The following is an 18,101-nucleotide window of genomic DNA, read 5'->3' on the forward strand; positions in this document are numbered from 1 at the left end:
CTTTGACCCGGAATGAATTTTAATTAATCAACCCTTCTATTCACTCCGGGTCATATAATCACATATTTTACCCATCATCATTTTACACAAAACTCCAAAAATGGGCCGAACTAAAGTATTGGCACCCTTAGCCTAATACTTGGTAGCACAACCTTTAGACAAAATAACTGCAAACAACCGCTTCAGTTATCCATCAATGAGATTCTTACAGTGCTCTGCTGGAATTTTAGACCGTTCTTCTTTGGCCAACTGCTCCAGGTCTCTGAGATTTTGAAGGGTGCCATTTTCAGATCTCTCCACAGGTCTTCTATGGGAATCAGGTCTGGCCACTTTAGAAGTCTCCAGTGCTTTCTCTCGGACCATTTTCTAGTGATTTTTGAACTGCATTTTGGGTCATTGTCCTGCTGGAAGACCCATGATCTCTGAGGGAGACCCAGCTTTCTCACACTGGGCCCTACGTTATGCTGCAAAATTTGTTGGTATCCTTCAGACTTAATAATGCCATGCACACGGTCAAGCAGTCCAGTGCCAGTCAACGGGGTACACACAAAGACACAGGACAGAGGTTGAGTCACCTTTAATCCATTTTAATTAGCTGCAAGGGTGATTTAGTTAATGCCATTGAAATTATTATTTATTCTAATGTAAATACTACGACTTTAATCTCGTAATATTACGATTTTTATCATACTAAATGACTTTAATCTTGTAATATTAATACTTTTGTCGTACTAATACTACAACTTTAAAATTACGACTTATTCTCGTACGAATGCTATGACTTTAATCTCATAATATTATAACATTTTTCTCATACTAATACTACGATTTAAATCTTGTAATATTACAATCTTTTTCTCATATTAATATGACTTTAATCTCATAATATTAATACTTTTCTCTGACTAATACTATGACTAATATTGCACTATTACGACTTCTAATATTTATACTACAACTTCAATCTCGTAAAATTACGACTTATTCTCGTACAAATACTTCGACTTTAATCTTGTAATATTATGATTTTTTTTTCTCTTACGAATACAATGTTAATCTCTTAGTCCTTTTTCCTTTGGCCCTAATATTCAGTCATACATATGATCCATTAGTCGACTAATGGCAAAAATAATTAGACATAAATTGACTCAAAACAATCATTTGTGGAAGCCCCAGCGTACGCTACATTATAACACGGCTACGTGCCAGGTGAAAAAAAAACAAAAACCTATGATAAGCGTCAGCCATCAGAGTCCCGATTGAAATAGCTGTCCTTTGTTGGCAACGCGGATGCATTTGTGTCCTATCATTGCCTTGAAAACGATTCGATTGGACAATAGCCAGCCCACGCGTATTGTGCGCCAGTCCAAACACGCACGCGGCGTGTACACACACACGGCGTGTGGGAGTACAAAGCGGCACATTAGCCAGACTGCACTTCCTCGAGGGCAGAGAGAAGCCCGCGCAGTTAAAGCCGTCGTAGGAGGACATTTAAAAAAAAAAAAAAAAAAAAAGACTGAAAAAAATAGCGCTCTTGCTCCCCTCTAGCTTCGTCGCGGTGGGTCGGCCTAATGATAATGTTGGCGGCGGCTTCGCACGTGTTGCGCAAAGGTCCGACTGCGGCGGAGGAATGTGTTTCCTGGGTTGAATGTGTCAGAGAGCGATAAAGAAATTTGAGAAAAAGGTTATCTTAACCCAGGGGGCGTTGGAAGACACTCACAGCAGGAGAGACAGCGAGAACCAAAAGTGGTATTTGCAATGTGGCAAAATGGATTTTGACATGGGGCATTTTTTTCCATGTGGCATCTTTTTCAGTGTGGCAAAAAGGACTTTCCCATGTTGATTTTTTTTTTTTTTTTTTTGCCATGTGGCATTTTTTCAAAATCAATTTTGCCACATTGCAAAAAAATGTGGCAAAAAAAAAAAAAATGCCACATGGCAAAAAAAATTTTTTTAAAAATGACACATGTCAAAAATTTTTGGGGGGCAAAATCAATTTTGCCACATTGTAAAAAAAATGCCACAAGCCGAAATCCATTTTGCCACATGGCAAAAAAAAAAATGCCACATGACAAAATCAATTTTGCCACATGCAAAATCAATTTTGCCACATTGCAAAAAAAATGCCACATGCAAAATCAATTTTGCCACATTGCAAAAAAAATGCCACATGGCGAAAAAAATGCCACATGGCAAAATAAAAATTGACACATGCCAAAAAAAGTTGTTGCCACATGGCAAAAATTTTTGGGGGCAAAATCAATTTTGCCACATTGTAAAAAAAAATGCCACAAGCCGAAATCCGTTTTGCCATATGGCAAAATCAATCTTGCCATATGGCAAAAAAATGTTTTAGCAAAATCAATTTTGCCACATGGCAAAAAAATGCCACAAGGCGAAATCCATTATGCCACATGACCAAAAAAATGCCACATGGCAAAAAATGCCGAATGGCAGAAAAATGCCACATGGCAAAATCAATTTCTCCACACAGCAAAAAAAACGCCACATGGCAAAATCAGTTTTCTCCACACGGCAGAAAAATGCCACATGGCAAAATCCGTTTTGCCAAATGCCAAAAAAATGCCACATGGTAAAATCAGTTTTCTCCACATGGCAAAAAAAAATGCCACAAGGCAAAATCAATTTTTTATGGTGTCCGACTTTTTTCACACGACTGTATGTAAATTGTTACTAAATAAAAATTTCAGTTAATCAATGATAAAATGTAAAAAAAAAAAGTGTATGTTTCAGTCATACCGGAATTGAAAATGGGTGCGAAAATTTGCCCAAAAATCTCCCATATTGTGGTGCGACCTTTATGAGGATCAACTTATATACATTTTTTAACCACAAACTAGGGGTGCAGGATTGACCTCTACACTAATTAATACTGTATATAAAATATTTATATTAACAATCAACAAAGGTAGTTTTTGGATAAAGCACAGCCAATTTTGAGATACGAGCATCCAGAGTTTCGTCGCGGTGAAAGGAGGAGAAATGCGGCGCATCTGCCGCAGGACGGCGAGTGTTCCAAAGCGATAGTAATAATGATGTATGCCTTTTAACTGCGCGCAGTTGGAAGCGATGGCCAAGACTAATGGCCTCCGATGATGATGACAGTGATGAAGAAGGCGCTGCACGCAGGCTCATAAAAATAACGGATGTGTCGGCAGCGCTCAAACTTGGAGGGCTTTGTCAAAGTGCACGTTGTGGCTTTCGCCGCAATTTGTCGCCTTCCGACGCCGCAATTAGCATTCGCGGGCAGCAAAAAAAAAACACTTCGTTCGGTCCATTTCATTGCGAAGCTACTGCTTTGTTGGAATCATAGTAGTCTGGCTAGTGTTTTGTCTGAATCACTCAATAAAAATAATGATAAAAAGCAGGGATGTCCCAGAAGCTAATGCTAACTCAAATGCTACACTAACGCTACAAGTTACATTTAGAGTAAAAGGATAACTCGGTAAACGCCTTAAAAGGCTAAAGCAACATTGCATATTCTCTTATGCAACATTTTTTTTTAAATCTTACAATATTTACAAAATAGGCAAGACTGAAGCTTCCTGTAGCAGCCTGCGATTCAAGCTGTGCAGGGTCCTTCCAGGGTTCTAGCGTCAGTTAGCAGAAGCCACAGTTGCCCACAAAAATGCCTGATTAAAATCCCTTTGTTATCAGCTTATTTTTTTTGTTAATCGATGGCCGATGTTGGAAAAAAGTCCAAGTATCGACCCAAAATATCGGCCGGCCGACATATCTGTCGACCTGTAGAGCAGAGTATGAAATGTATATATATTTTTGTTTCTTTTGGTCATGTCACTGTATTTTCGGATTGTTTTGTTACTTTTTAGCCCTTAGAAAATAAAAAAAAATAAAATAAAATACAGGTAGTCCCTGGGTTTTTTTTGTTTTTTATTAATTTATTTTTTCTTATTTACATGGCAATTTCATGCCGTACTCGACTTAATCGATTTTAACTTTACGACGCTGGAGTCTCGTCCGCCATTTTTGTCTCCAGTCTTATTTTTTACTTTACATTATTAACATGACTTGTTCTGTCCTCACTAAACATGAAATTATGTAGCTTGACTTACAGCAAACAAAGCATTTCAGCTTTTTGAAGTTTTTTACTTCACTTTTGACAATTTGTAACGCTACAACACACACGTACAAAACTAGTGTTCAAACGTCCATCTAGTCTGATCAATGTGTAAATTTAGTATTTTAAATTAGCCTAATTTGCTTAACAAATGTCCAAAACTTAAATGCTACGAATGCTAACGTATTTACAATTCTAATAAAAAAAAATCGCTCACACGTAACTTCACAAATTGTAGCTGTAAACCTAATTACAAATGCATACAGAAACATATGTTAGCTGAAACAACTTACAGCCTGATGTGGGCCAAACCAGAGTGCAGCTATCCTTTATCTATGTATGTCATCTGAGTGCTCTTGTATGGAAGCATTTTTTAACAACAGTCCAGACCACAGTGTACCCGCCACCATTAAACACAATACTTTTGGACTTTTTGGATGGTTATTTTGATTTTTTTTTTAAAATCAAAAACCCAATCCTTTTTCACCAGACTCTGAAAAATGGCCCGATCAGCCCGATTTCCGAACACGTGATAAGCTCGGGGACATGTCTAATAAAAATAATCATAATATATGCATTTTTAAAAATGACTTCATTTTTTTAAAATAAAATTGTCCGATAATATTGGGTAGCAGATAATATCAGTCGATAAAAGCATTTTAAAATGAACACTGATAATTTCGACATTGGTTTTTCACTATCTGTTTTAATGGTACTTTGCACTTGCGCCCAAAAAAATGTTTGCACTTTTTTTCATTTTAACAATAAATATAGTGGTGCAACATAGGCACTTTTTCCATAACTTTAGTTGAAGTTGTTCTCCATTTTTCACAGAATGCTTATTGGAAAACCTTAAGTTGTTATATTTATCACGATTAAAGCATCCACTGAGGCATCACAATACAATTAACCATAATATGTTAAGTCCACGACCACATATATTGGTTTCAAATGTTTGGAGTTGCACAATATCGGTTAAAAAGTCATTATCTGACAACTTTAATTTCTAAGAATGTATATTTTTTTTCAAATCATGTTTCTTTGTTTTTTCTTTTTGTTGGACACCTGCAATTTCTATCATTTGATATTAAAATGAAGCATTTCCAACAAAGTCAATTCAGTTGTCCTACCTTTCTCTGGTAGAGTTCCTCAGGTGTGGTGGACCGGAGACTAACCAGCCGGTAGTTCTTGAGGATGGTGCGAGAGCGCTTGCGCGGCGGGGCAAAGCGTTCCATTTCCGTCACGTAGTACAAGCCTTGCTTGAGGTAACCGAAGTAGCGGGCCTTGGCGGAGGTCTCGTCGTCCGAGTCGGAATCCCCGCCGCCATCGTCGCCGCCCTCGTCGTCCTCGCCGAGGTTGCTCTCCGGCCGCCCGCGCTTCTGGGCTAGCTTCACCTCGCACTGTGGGACAGAAAAACTGATTTGAGATTGTGTAAGAGGCAGAATTATAATCTATTTATTTTAAAGTAAATTTGGCTTTATTATTATTTTTTTTGTTTGTTTGTTTTTTTGAAAAAGTCATTATTTTTTAAATGTTTTTTTCTAACCCCCTTGGCTGCCATTGACAGCGATAGCCAGACAGACAGCTAGACAGACAGCCAGCAGGCCAGCTAGCTAGACACGCAGCCAGCCAGCTAGCTACACACCCAGCCAGCCAGCTATCTAGTGAGACAACCAGCGACCTATCTAGACAGCCAGTCAGTCAGTCAGCCAGCCAGGCAGGCAGACAGCTAGCTAGACAGCTAGCTAGACAGCCAGCCAAACAGACAGCTAGCTAGACAGCCAGCCAGCCAGCCAGCCAGCCAAACAGACAGCTAGCTAGACAGCCAGCCAGCCAGCCAGCCAGCCAAACAGACAGCTAGCTAGACAGCCAGCCAGCCAGTCAGTCAGCTAGCTAGCTAGACAGCCATTCAGCCAGCCAGCTAACTAAACACCCAGCCAGACAGCTAGCTAGACAGCCAGTCAACCAGCCAGACAGACAGCTAGCCAAACAGACAGACAGACAGCCAGAACGCTAGCTAGACAGCCAGCGAGACAGACAACTAGCCAGCCAAACAGCTAGCTAGACAGCCATTCAGCCAGCCAGACAGCTAGCCAAACAGACAGACAGACAGACAGAACGCTAGCTAGACAGCCAGCGAGACAGACAGCTAGCTAGACACCCAGCCAGCCAGCTAGCTAGACAGCAAGTCAGCCAGCCAAACCGACAGCTAGCTAGACAGCAAGTCAGACAACAAAACTTGGAAGGCTGACATTGAACAAATATTTTTCAGGTAAGACTTGTATTCCAAAAAATACGCTATTTAAATATCTTGTGGTATTTTTTTTTTCATTTAAAATATATATATATATATACCTCTCACAAAAAAAGTCAGTTGTTAGACAATTGTCAAAATAATGGTTTTGAAGCAGCCCTTCCTTCTTTGGTGGTCGTAAAACTATTAGCATTGGTGAAATATAACAAAGTACTTCGTTACTGTTCATAAGTACATTTTTGTGCATCTGTACTCGAGTACAAATATGAAGTGGTATTTTTTACTTTTACTTCACTAAATTTCACAACAGATATCTGTACTTTTTACTCTACTACTTTTCAAATTGTCGCCTGCGTTAAACATTACTTTTGTTTGTTTTTCTCTTATCGGGAATTGATAGTTTCATTTTCATGTTTCCGGCGAAATCGATGAGCCCTGTGCAACTATACCGTTATTGAGCACTAGAGGGAGCAACACGAGTACAAGCAAGATAGTTGATTGCGATCTGCCATTAAGATGTGCAGTCAATTTTGCATCAGGAGAAAATACTTTTAAAGTTGAGTAATTTTTTTTTTAGATACTTGTACTTTTAAAATAAGTGAGTACTTCATCCACCAGTGACCATTATATTAGTAGTAGTAGGTGTAGTGTCTGTCTGACCTCAAGGCTTAGGAATCCCCCGTCGTGCGCGGCGGTGACTCTCGGCGAGGTCTCGAACCACTCGCAGGATTTGCCCAGCAGGTTGCGCAGGTTCCGGACGGACGAGACGGTGACGGCGCCCGAGCAGCGAGCCAGAATCAGCACGTTGGCGCTCCACCAGTTGACGTCCACCAGCGGACGGTACTGCTCCTTGTCTGAACCAAGCAATAACGAGTCAATCATCGGTTCAAACGTATTAGACGTCTATCGCCGTCAATGGCGGCCTCCCCCCGAAAAAAAATCTGCTTTGTGCCAAGAGCTCCGCGAGCTAAACTACCTTTTATTTTCTTCCTCCTCTCCAATGAGGTTTTCCACTCCGGATTGATCTCCTCAAATCCTGGCTGCGGGGGCGGAATGGAGAAAAGATGGAGATTAATCTCTTCACCCTGTTTGCACTTCGGGGGAGAATTTGCACAAATGCTGCGAACATTTTCTAAAAAAGGTCTCTCGCTTCACACGTACACAAATAAGTGGAACCAATGCTAGCTTGTGTGGTAAAAAAAATGTTAGTCAAACCACTAGAGAAGCATTTCTGAACGTGGGTTGGATCAAACCCAAGGGTGACCAAGTTTAAGGGGTCCGAGCTTTGTAGCTGGTTGGTGATCAAAACATTCCACTTCCAACCATATACAGTAGTATGAAAAAGTATCTGAACCTTCCGGAATTTCTCAGATTTCTGCATAAAATCGCCATCAAATGTGATCTGATCTTTGTCAAAATCACACAAATGAAAAAACAGTTTCTGTTTCACTAAAACCACCCAAACATTTATAGGTTTTCATATTTTGATGAGACTAGCATGCAAACAATGATACAAGGTGGAAAAATAAGTAAGTGAACCCTCTGCCTAAGGAGACTGAAAGAGAAATTGAAAAAAAATTTACCAAACAATTTAAATCAGATATGTGCCCAATCACTGAGGAGTGGTATAAAGCTGCCCTGCCCGCTATAAAACACACACCTGGTAAGAATTGTTTTGATGATAAGCATTGTCCGATGTGCATCATGGCTCGGTCAAAAGAGCTGTCTGAAGACTTGCAATCAAGGATTGTTAATTTGTATAAAGCTGGGAAAGGATATAAAACCATCTCTAAAAGTCTAGATGTTCATCAATCGACAGTCAAGGAAGTCTACAAATGGAGAGGAAGTCTACAAATGGAGAGTTTGGCAATGTTGCTTCTCTCTCAAGGACCAAAAAGCAAGCCAAGAGTTCAGCGCGGAATACTTGGAGAGGTAAAAAAAGAACCCTAGCGTGTCTGCTATAGACTTACAGAAATCACTGGCAAAGTCCAATATCTATGTGCACTGCTGTCTAAAAAAACATAGTTGCTCGTTTAATGTTCGCAAAAAGGCACTTGGACACTCCACAGAAGTTTTGGCAAAATATTTTGTGGACTGATGAAACCAAAGTTGAATTGTTCGGGAGTACAGAGGAAAAATGGAACAGCTCACCAACATCAACAACTCATCCCCACCGTGAGGCATGGTGGAGGGAGCATCATGATTTGGAGCTGTTTTGCTGCCTCAGGGCCTGGACAACTTGCAATCATTCACGGAAGAATGAATTCAAAAGTTTTGCAGGAAAACCTGAGGCTGTCTGTCAATCAGTTGAAGCTAAAGAGAAGATTGATGCTGCAAAAAGACAATGATCCAAAACCAACTTCAGAATGGTTTCAGATGAACAAAATACACGTTCCGGTGTGGCCAAGTCAAAGTCCAGACTTGAACCCCATAGAGATGCTCTGGCATGACCTAAAGGCAGCGATTCATGCTAGACATCCCAGGAATCTGACTGAACTACAGCAGTTTTGTAGAGAAAAATGGGCCAAGATTAGTCCTGGTCGATGTGCCAGACTGATTGGCAGCTACAGGAAGCGTCTGGTTGAAGTTGTTGCTGCCAAAGCAGGGGCCACAAAATATTAAATGTGATCGTTTACTTACTTATTTTTCCCCCCTTCTGTCATTGTTTGCATACTATCTTCATTAAAATATGAAAATCTATAAATGTTTGGGTGGTTCTAGTTAAAGCAGACCCTGTATTTTCATCTGTGTGATTTTAACAAAGCTCAGATCCCATTTGATGGTGATTTTATGCAGAAATGTAAGAAATTCCAAAAGGTTCAGATACTTTTTCATACCACTGTACCTATGAACCCCAGTAAATTACAAATAAATTATTCAAAAAATCATACAGTGTAATTTCTGGATTTGTTTTTAGATTGTGTCTATGAGTGCAAATGCATCTATGACTGGAATTTCGGCCCTCTTCCTATTTTCTAAGTGGGTGAACTTGCAAAATCACAAGGGCTGCAAATACTTCCGCTCCTCCCTGTATACAGGCGCTTCCCGGAGTTCACGCACTGCACAGAAAGTCCCGGAGCCTCATCTACGTTGTGCTGAATGCATTTTTGTAGATTCCGTGTGTTCCTCTGGTTTTATTTAGTGATGCACGATAATACATTTTTCAACCGATATCGATAACCCATAATTTCCTGCCCCTTCAACCCGATAACCGATAATGTCACTCCGATAATTCTATTCAAATATGTGTGTAAAAATTTAAAGTATACAAAGAGCAAATGTTACTGTGCAAAAATGTAATTTAGTCCTATTTTTTTCCACATCAAATGTGAACAAGTAGTAAATTCCAACAACTGAACAATGGCAATGATGTGTAATGGTAAGCTTTTGGCAAAAATTACTTAGAGAGTAAACACCCAAGTTGCACAAAAATGCCTTTAAAAGTAAGCCATTCCTAACATATATCATATTACTACACTGCAAAAACACCTCCTTAAAACTAGCAGAAGTGGACAAAACTGTTGATTGCGCACATTTGGAGGCTAAATCAAGTATATAATTACCGGATTGCATTATCGGTTGAATTTCGTTTTATCTGGATTATCTGTGTGACGTCATAATTGCCATTATCGGCCGATAATTATCGGTGACCGATATTATCGTGCATCTCTAGTTTTATTATGCAATTAACTTTGTCTACACACCGCTTACTTCAGCCATGCTTGACGTTGTTCTGTCTAAACCGAAAGTACGTAGCAGAAAATGTCAAAGATGGTGTCGTCCATATTTTGCTCAGGAAACTTGTATCAGCCCATAAAGATAAAACTATATATCTGGTGAAAGAACTTTTTCCAGGTTCAAAATGTACGCTTTGCTTCGTTGGCTTCTTGTCATTTACCTGTTGTTCCTGCTCCCACGCCGCCCTCTCCTTAAGCGAGGGCACGTCCCAGAGCGACAGGCGACCCGAGAAGTGGATGACGGCCAGCAGCGTCCCGTCGGGGCTCAGGCTCATGCGGAAGACGCCGTCCTGAGGCACACGCGCTTAGCTCCCAGAGTGAGGCAGAACAAAGAGAAATGGGAAAAGCTACCTTTTCATCTCCTTGTCTGCTAAACAGCCTCAAGCTGGGCATCCTCAGGAAACCTCGCTTCTGGCTCTGACGGGAGACAAACAACGATCGGCAAGGTCAAATCGTCACATCGCTATGTATTTATTAGGGCTGTTAAAATTATCGCGTTAACGGGCGGTAATTAATTTTTTAAATTAATCACGTTAAAATATTTGACGCAATTAACGCACATGCCCCGCTCAAACAGATTAAAATGACAGTACAATGTAATGTCCGCTTGCTAATTGTTTTTTGGTGTTTGGCGCCCTCTGCTGGCATTTGGGTCCAACTGATTTTATGGGTTGGTACCATGAGTGAGCATGGTGTAATTATTGAAATCAACAATGGCGAGCTACTAGTTTTTGATTGAAAATTTTACAAATATTAATAAAACGAAAACATTAAGAGGGGGTTTTATTATAAAATTTCTATAACTTGTACTAACATTTATCTTTTAGGAACTACAAGTCTTTCTATCCATGGATCGCTTTAACAGTTAATAATGTTAATGCCATCTTGTTGATTTATTGTTATAATAAACAAATACAGTACTTACGTACCGTATGTTGAATGTATATATCCGTCCTGTGTCTTAGCTTTCCATTCCAACAATAATTTACAGAAAAATATGGCATATTTTGTACATGGTTTGAATTGCGATTAATTACGATTAATTCATTTTTAAGCTGTGATTAACTCGATTAAAAATTTTAATCGTTTGACAGCCCTAATTCAAACATTTCTCAAATATATATTTTCAAAAATTAAAAAGTGATAGAATATATTTCTTTTTTTTTTTTTTTAATGCAAACATCTAAGAAAAAACTGGGAAAACATTTACTGTTAGGAGGCTCAGAAGAAAAAAAAAAACAGTTCTGGATTAATGCTAAAAAGAGTCGATTATTCAAGGTATTCAATTACCGCAATTTAGAAAATCATAAGGCGTTTGATTTATTTATGTCTGCTTTTTGTATTTATATGATACACTACGTCCAATCCCTTAACAGTTATAACAGAGAAATCAGCCAATTCATTTCAAGATTCTAACTCGTTGGGTGCCAATCCATTTTAACTTTTTGGGTTGATTGAAAAACGGACTGTCAAGAAAGTGTGGGAACATCCCTCACGATACGATACAGTACAAGGCTCATGATAATGATGATCTCACGATCCAATTTTCTATAAATTTGCGTGGGGGACTTCACGGAGGTACAGAAAGTTACCCGTAAATGCCCTGAAAATCGGAATGACTGGCTGCGAATGCTATGGTTTCCAATGGGGCGAACGTTCATTCAGCTCTCCCAGTCTAAATGGACTGGAAATGGATGGAGTTAGCAGGGACACAATTCTGTGGAAGACATTGGTAACAACTTGTTGCTTACGTTCTTTTTTGTTGTAGTTTTTAAACAGTGACACCTTTTTAAAACGCCACCTCGATTCTTGGTGGGAGCACATCCATAACCGTTTGGGACACAAAGTATCACGATATTCCACCATTTTGATATTTTGTCACACCCCAACTGTCAAATTATTCCCATAAAATGAAGGGGGGGGGGAGAACATTTTACAGCAGAAAAAGCTTAAGAAGAGTATGAGGGTTCTAAAGGCTCACCGTGCTGACGTCGTCTTGGTAGCTGGTGACCTGCTTGTAGTGGGGCGAGGCGGACAGCGCCCTCCACGCGGTCAGGCCGCAGGAGCTGGCTTTGGACGAGCCGTCGTCTCCCGAGTGGCAGCCAGCCACCAGCAGCAGCCTGCCGCGCCAGAGCAACATCATTAGTTGGCAATAAAAAACGCGTAATCATGCCAATCGCTCGGATGAAGCTCAACAGGCGCATTGCTAGGTTCAACATTACCCCCTGCTGCTTAAAAAAGGAATAGCAAGCAGCATTGAAGGCCGGTCATTGGCCGATTCACAATTATTCGACATTTAATATTTAGCAATATTAATGACCTAAAAATGTACTGCAGCCTGTTTTTGATACATTTTCTAAATTTTTCTTTATATTCATATATTGCATTTTTTAAAACTAAAAATACTGTTTCATTGTATTTTTCGAGATGAGTTTTTTTCTTCTTTCTAATCTTATTCAAAATATTTTTTTAAATATATTTTAAAAGTTATTATTAAAAAAAATAATAATAAGGAAAGTTTTTTATCCACATCTTATTTATATCAATAAAAATTTTGATATTTTCAAAATTGATTAAATTCGGAATACTTTAAATTACAAAACAAATTTTGTGAACAATAGAAAAATAAAAAGAATTTTGGGGGGAAAGTTTATTTAAATTTTTCTCTTATTCATTTAAAGAAATAAAAAATTTGATATTTTTAAAATTGATTAAATTCTGAATATTTGAGATGACATAACATTTTGTAAACAATCGAAAAAAACAAAAATTGGGATTTTTTTTATTTTAAATATATATATATATAAAAAACTTTTTAAAAAAAATTGATTAAATTCTGAATACTTTAAATTTCAAAATTTTGTAAACAATAGAAAAAATTAAAAAGGAAATTTGGGAAAGTTTTTTTTATTACTCATCTAAATTAATTTTAAAAAATTTGATTAATAAAATAATTCGATTTTTTAAAAAATTGATTAAATTCGGAATTTTTAAAATCACATAACAAATTTTGTAAACAATAGAAAAAAAAGAAAAGAAAATGAATTTTTTAAATTTTGATCTTATTTAAATCAATAAAAAACATTTACAAAAATTAAATTCTGAATACTTTAAATTAGATAACAAACTTTGTGAACAATAGAAAAAAATCAAGGAAATTTGGGAAAGTTTATGCTTATCTTATTTATCTAAATTCATAAAAAATAATTTGATTTTAAAAATTAGATTTTTTAAAAAATGGATTGAATTCTAAATATTTCAATTGTTAAAATTTCAAACACATTTTGTAAAAACAGGGAAAAAGACAATTTATTTAAAAGTTATTTTTAAAAATAAAAAGGAAAATTTTCAAAGTTGGAAAAAGCAAGCATTAAATTATTTTTAAAAAAAAAAGATATTTAAAAAATAGAAAAAGGGTAGTTTTCATTGATATTTCCCCCTATTCCTTTATATATACATACATATATATATATATATATATATATATATATATATATAAATTCTTAAATTAAAAAATAATATATATATATACAAAACCACGTTTAAAAACCATAAAAAGGGTATTTTATTATCGAGTTCATTTATTTGAAAGTACATAATTTAAATTAAAAAAGGGATTTCAAAACTAGTAAATAATACTTTGTTTTCTTTAGTCTTTAATACAAGCAGATTATAAATAAACACAACCATTTTTCACCATTGGCAAATCAAGGTTATGTCAGGGAAACCCAATAGTAAACGGTGCTCAACTGTACATCCAGCGGGACGGACTACTTGTTGTGTCTCGCTCTGGCTCTAATCTATATGCGCTGACCCACTTTTCACACGGCGGATCATTAAAGTTTCATCCGCTCCGTCGGCCGGGTCAGGATTCGCCCGTCAAAGCCAATCAGCCGGTCGAAGACGCTAACGTTGAATTTGGTGGGAAACGTGTCAAGATTTTGCTCCGGGTTAAGTTGGCGGATTTACCGGTGGCCCGGGTGGTAAACGCCCGAGGTGATGCCGTGGGGGTAGTGGCCGGAGAAGCTGAAGGTGTGGTTCTCCTGGAAGTTCTGAGTGGTGCCCACGCTGTTAAAACAACACATTTATTCATTTTCAACGACCCAAAGGAACAACTGAGACAATGTCAACATGCAACAGTACCAAAAAAAAATTGGAATTGAAATTAAAAAAATATATATTTAAAGCAACACTTGGTAACTTTTCAGTTTTGGTTGATTTTAGCAACACTGGTGGACAAAAGCGGCAGTGTTTTGCTTTACGGAAGACTGCGTTTCCCATGAGGACCAGCGCAAAGTGTTGTAAAATCATGATCTCCCAGTCGCCTGCAGATGGATTAAATTATATATTATATTTTAATATATAAATAAATGTATATATCAAATTAACAAACCCCCCCAAAAAAATTTCCACACCATTTTTTTAATTAAAAAAGCAAAATGAATGAATAAAAAAAGAGGAATATTTAGTTGTTGTTTTTTTTACATAATTTCTTTTTTTTTTATTTGAAAGAAATAACTGAGTATTGATTTATTTTTTAATCTGAAAAAAATTTTTTTTTAAAGAAATCAATAAGTGTATTTACCGTTTTTCTTTTTCTATGGATTTACATTTTTATTTTTTACAAAAAATGCAATAAAACAAAAAGTAAATTGATTTGGTTTTTTATTTCAATTTCATTTAAATACAAAAAAATGAGTATATACTTTTTTTATTTAAACAAATCAATGAAAAATGAATAAAAGGAGAATGTTAACTTTTTTTAAATTGAAAAAAAATTTGATAAAAAAGGTAGAAATAACAGATTAATGACTTTTTATTATTGGGGGGGAATCTATAAAAGAATATTTACAGTTTTACTTTTTTTTTTTTTTTTTAACAAAAATACAACAAAAGAAAATAAAGAAAAAAAAAGTAGAATGATTTCTGTTTCTTCTCTTTTTGATTTAAAAACAAAAAAAATCGACTACAGCCATTTTTTCCCCTTTTTTAAAATAAAAAAAAATTCCCCCCCCCAAAAAATTAATCAGGTAAATATTTTCTGGCCATTTTTATTTTTAAAAAAATGAATGAAAACAAATAAAACAAGATTTTTTTTTTTAAAATACACGAAAAACAAAAATTAAAAAGAGACACCTTTTTTCTCCTTTTTTCCTTCTTTTTTCTTAAAAAAACAAACAAACACGTTTTCTTTTCATTATTATGACAATATTTACAGTTTTGAAGCTCAAAAAAGGGTCACCAAGCCATTCATCCAAATAGTCTGCTCACAAAACTATCGATTAGTATTCACGGCGGCATCTTTATGTTCAATTCAAAGCGTCGAGAAAGAAGCGGGAGCGCCGTAAGCTCCGTAACAAAACCCGTAGCAATCATTCCGAGTAAAGGCCCCCACTTTCTGGGCGCATTTCTCCCGCGACTTAATTCCTCATTTCAACGCGCTTGTCGACTGCGGTAAAAGCCTCGAATAATAGAAACATGTTTCCTCCATTCAGCGCCGTAAAGCCTTTCCGGCTTACATCGCAGTTTCCCCTAATACTTGAGCAAACTCTGCTAAATTCACACCGCGGCCATGACGTACATAGAAATACTACACAATGACTCGAATAAGAGATTAATTAAACTAGACTGGATGTTCTTTCCATATCGCTCACCTGACCAAGTAGCTCTTGAGCCCGCCCCCGTACGTGATGACGAGCAGCTCGGCCGACCACTGGGCGCTTCCCGTGTACTCCAGGAAGATGAGACCCGCCACGGCGCAGCTGAAATCACCGGGGAAACTCAGCGCCTTTGTGGTAGGGAGGACATGACAACATTAAAAAAAAAAAAAAAAAAGTTTAAATTCAATGTATGGAAGCCTCATCTCCTCAAAACTTTTCAAAATAGCACTAATTTGAGTATTTCTTAATAACACTAAACGTGTTTCTGATGTGTTGTTGCCATTACCAGTTGTGGTAAATCACTGGACAAATATAACAGATGCAGCAGTGAACTCTCTCTCTCTCTCTCTTGCTTGAATCACTAGCACGTGAGCAAATTGCGCTTACCGGCGGTATGACAAAGAGCTCGCTGCCCACCAGGTCGAAGAGGCGCACCGTGCCCGTGCTGTCAGCAAACGCCAGCAGGGCGCAGTCGTGACTCCATGCCACTCGCCGCCATTGGGGGTTGGGGTCTTTCGGCACTGAAGGAGTAGCACAACAAATGTGTGTGAGACTCATTTTGCAATGAGGAACGCAGATGAGGAGACAGTGGCTGGCCACGATGCTTTAAAGTGTGATGTGAGAAATTCCCAAAGGTTCAGATTAAGGCTGGGACTTTAACGCGTTAATTTCGATTAATTACAGTGCCTTGCAAAAGTATTCGGCCCCCTTGAACCTTGCAACCTTTCGCCACATTTCAGGCTTCAAACATAAAGATATAAAATTTAAATTTTTTGTCAAGAATCAACAACAAGTGGGACACAATCGTGAAGTGGAACAAAATTTATTGGATCATTTAAACCTTTTTAACAAATAAAAAACTGAAAAGTGGAGCGTGCAATATTATTCGGCCCCCTTGCGTTAATACTTTGTAGCGCCACCTTTTGCTCCAGTTACAGCTGCAAGTCGCTTGGGGTATGTTTCTATCAGTTTTGCACATCGAGAGACTGACATTCTTGCCCATTCTTCCTTGCAAAACAGCTCGAGCTCAGTGAGGTTGGATGGAGAGTGTTTGTGAACAGCAGTCTTCAGCTCTTTCCACAGATTCTCCATTGGATTCATGGTCTGGACTTTGACTTGGCCATTCTAACACCTGGATACGTTTATTTTTGAACCATTCCATTGTAGATTTGGCTTTATGTTTTGGATCATTGTCCTGTTGGAAGATAAATCTCCGTCCCAGTCTCAGGTCTTGTGCAGATACCAACAGGTTTTCTTCCAGAATGTTCCTGTATTTGGCTGCATCCATCTTCCCGTCAATTTTAACCATCTTCCCTCTCCCTGCTGAAGAAAAGCAGGCCCAAACCATGATGCTGCCACCACCATGTTTGACAGTGCGGATGGTGTGTTCAGGATGATGAGCTGTGTTGCTTTTACGCCAAACATATCGTTTTGCATTGTGGCCAAAAAGTTCAATTTTGGTTTCATCTGACCAGACCACCTTCTTCCACACATTTGGTGTGTCTCCTAGGTGGCTTGTGGCAAACTTTAAATGAGACTTTTTATGGATATCTTTGAGAAATGGCTTTCTTCTTGCCACTCTTCCATAAAGGCCAGATTTGTGCAGTGTACGACTGATTGTTGCCCTATGGACAGACTCTCCCACCTCAGCTGTAGATCTCTGCAGTTCATCCAGAGTGATCATGGGCCTCTTGGCTGCATCTCTGATCAGTTTTCTCCTTGTTTGAGAAGAAAGTTTGGAAGGACGGCCGGGTCTTGGTAGATTTGCAGTGGTCTGATGCTCCTTCCGTTTCAATATGATGGCTTGCACAGTGCTCCTTGAAATGTTTAAAGCTTGGGAAATCTTTTTGTATCCAAATCCGGCTTTAAACTTCTCCACAACAGCATCTCTGACCTGCCTGGTGTGTTCCTTGGTTTTCATAATGCTCTCTGCACTTTAAACAGAACCCTGAGACTATCACAGAGCAGGTGCATTTATACGGAGACTTGATTACACACAGGTGGATTCTATTTATCATCATCGGTCATTTAGGACAACATTGGATCATTCTGAGATCCTCACTGAACTTCTGGAGTGAGTTTGCTGCACTGAAAGTAAAGGGGCACGCCCCACTTTTCAGTTTTTTATTTGTTAAAAAAGTTTAAATTATCCAATAAATGTTGTTCCACTTCACGTTGTGTCCCACTTGTTGTTGATTCTTGACAAAAAAATTAAATTTCATATCTTTATGTTTGAAGCCTGAAATGTGGCGAAAGGTTGCAAGATTCAAGGGGGCCGAATACTTTTGCAAGGCACTGTAAATCAATGCCATTGACGGCCATGTATGACATCTATTGCCATCAATGCCGCT

General features: G+C 38.0%; 1 protein-coding gene across 1 annotated transcript in view; it reads right to left on the bottom strand.

Moving 5' to 3' along the window:
* The window catches only part of nbas (NBAS subunit of NRZ tethering complex), a 173,348-nt gene that overhangs the window by 145,496 nt on the left and 9,751 nt on the right, over positions 1-18,101 (bottom strand). The window contains exons 7-15 of the mRNA XM_057822401.1: positions 16,138-16,271; positions 15,745-15,878; positions 14,060-14,158; positions 12,072-12,210; positions 10,442-10,507; positions 10,252-10,380; positions 7,330-7,393; positions 7,014-7,207; positions 5,230-5,499 (exon numbers count right to left, since the gene is read on the bottom strand). Of these exons, the coding sequence (XP_057678384.1) occupies positions 5,230-5,499; positions 7,014-7,207; positions 7,330-7,393; positions 10,252-10,380; positions 10,442-10,507; positions 12,072-12,210; positions 14,060-14,158; positions 15,745-15,878; positions 16,138-16,271 (1,229 nt within the window). The remainder of the gene's footprint in view (positions 1-5,229; positions 5,500-7,013; positions 7,208-7,329; positions 7,394-10,251; positions 10,381-10,441; positions 10,508-12,071; positions 12,211-14,059; positions 14,159-15,744; positions 15,879-16,137; positions 16,272-18,101) is intronic.

This window comes from Corythoichthys intestinalis, chromosome 19 (assembly GCF_030265065.1).
Source record: "Corythoichthys intestinalis isolate RoL2023-P3 chromosome 19, ASM3026506v1, whole genome shotgun sequence".
Lineage (NCBI taxonomy): Eukaryota > Metazoa > Chordata > Actinopteri > Syngnathiformes > Syngnathidae > Corythoichthys > Corythoichthys intestinalis.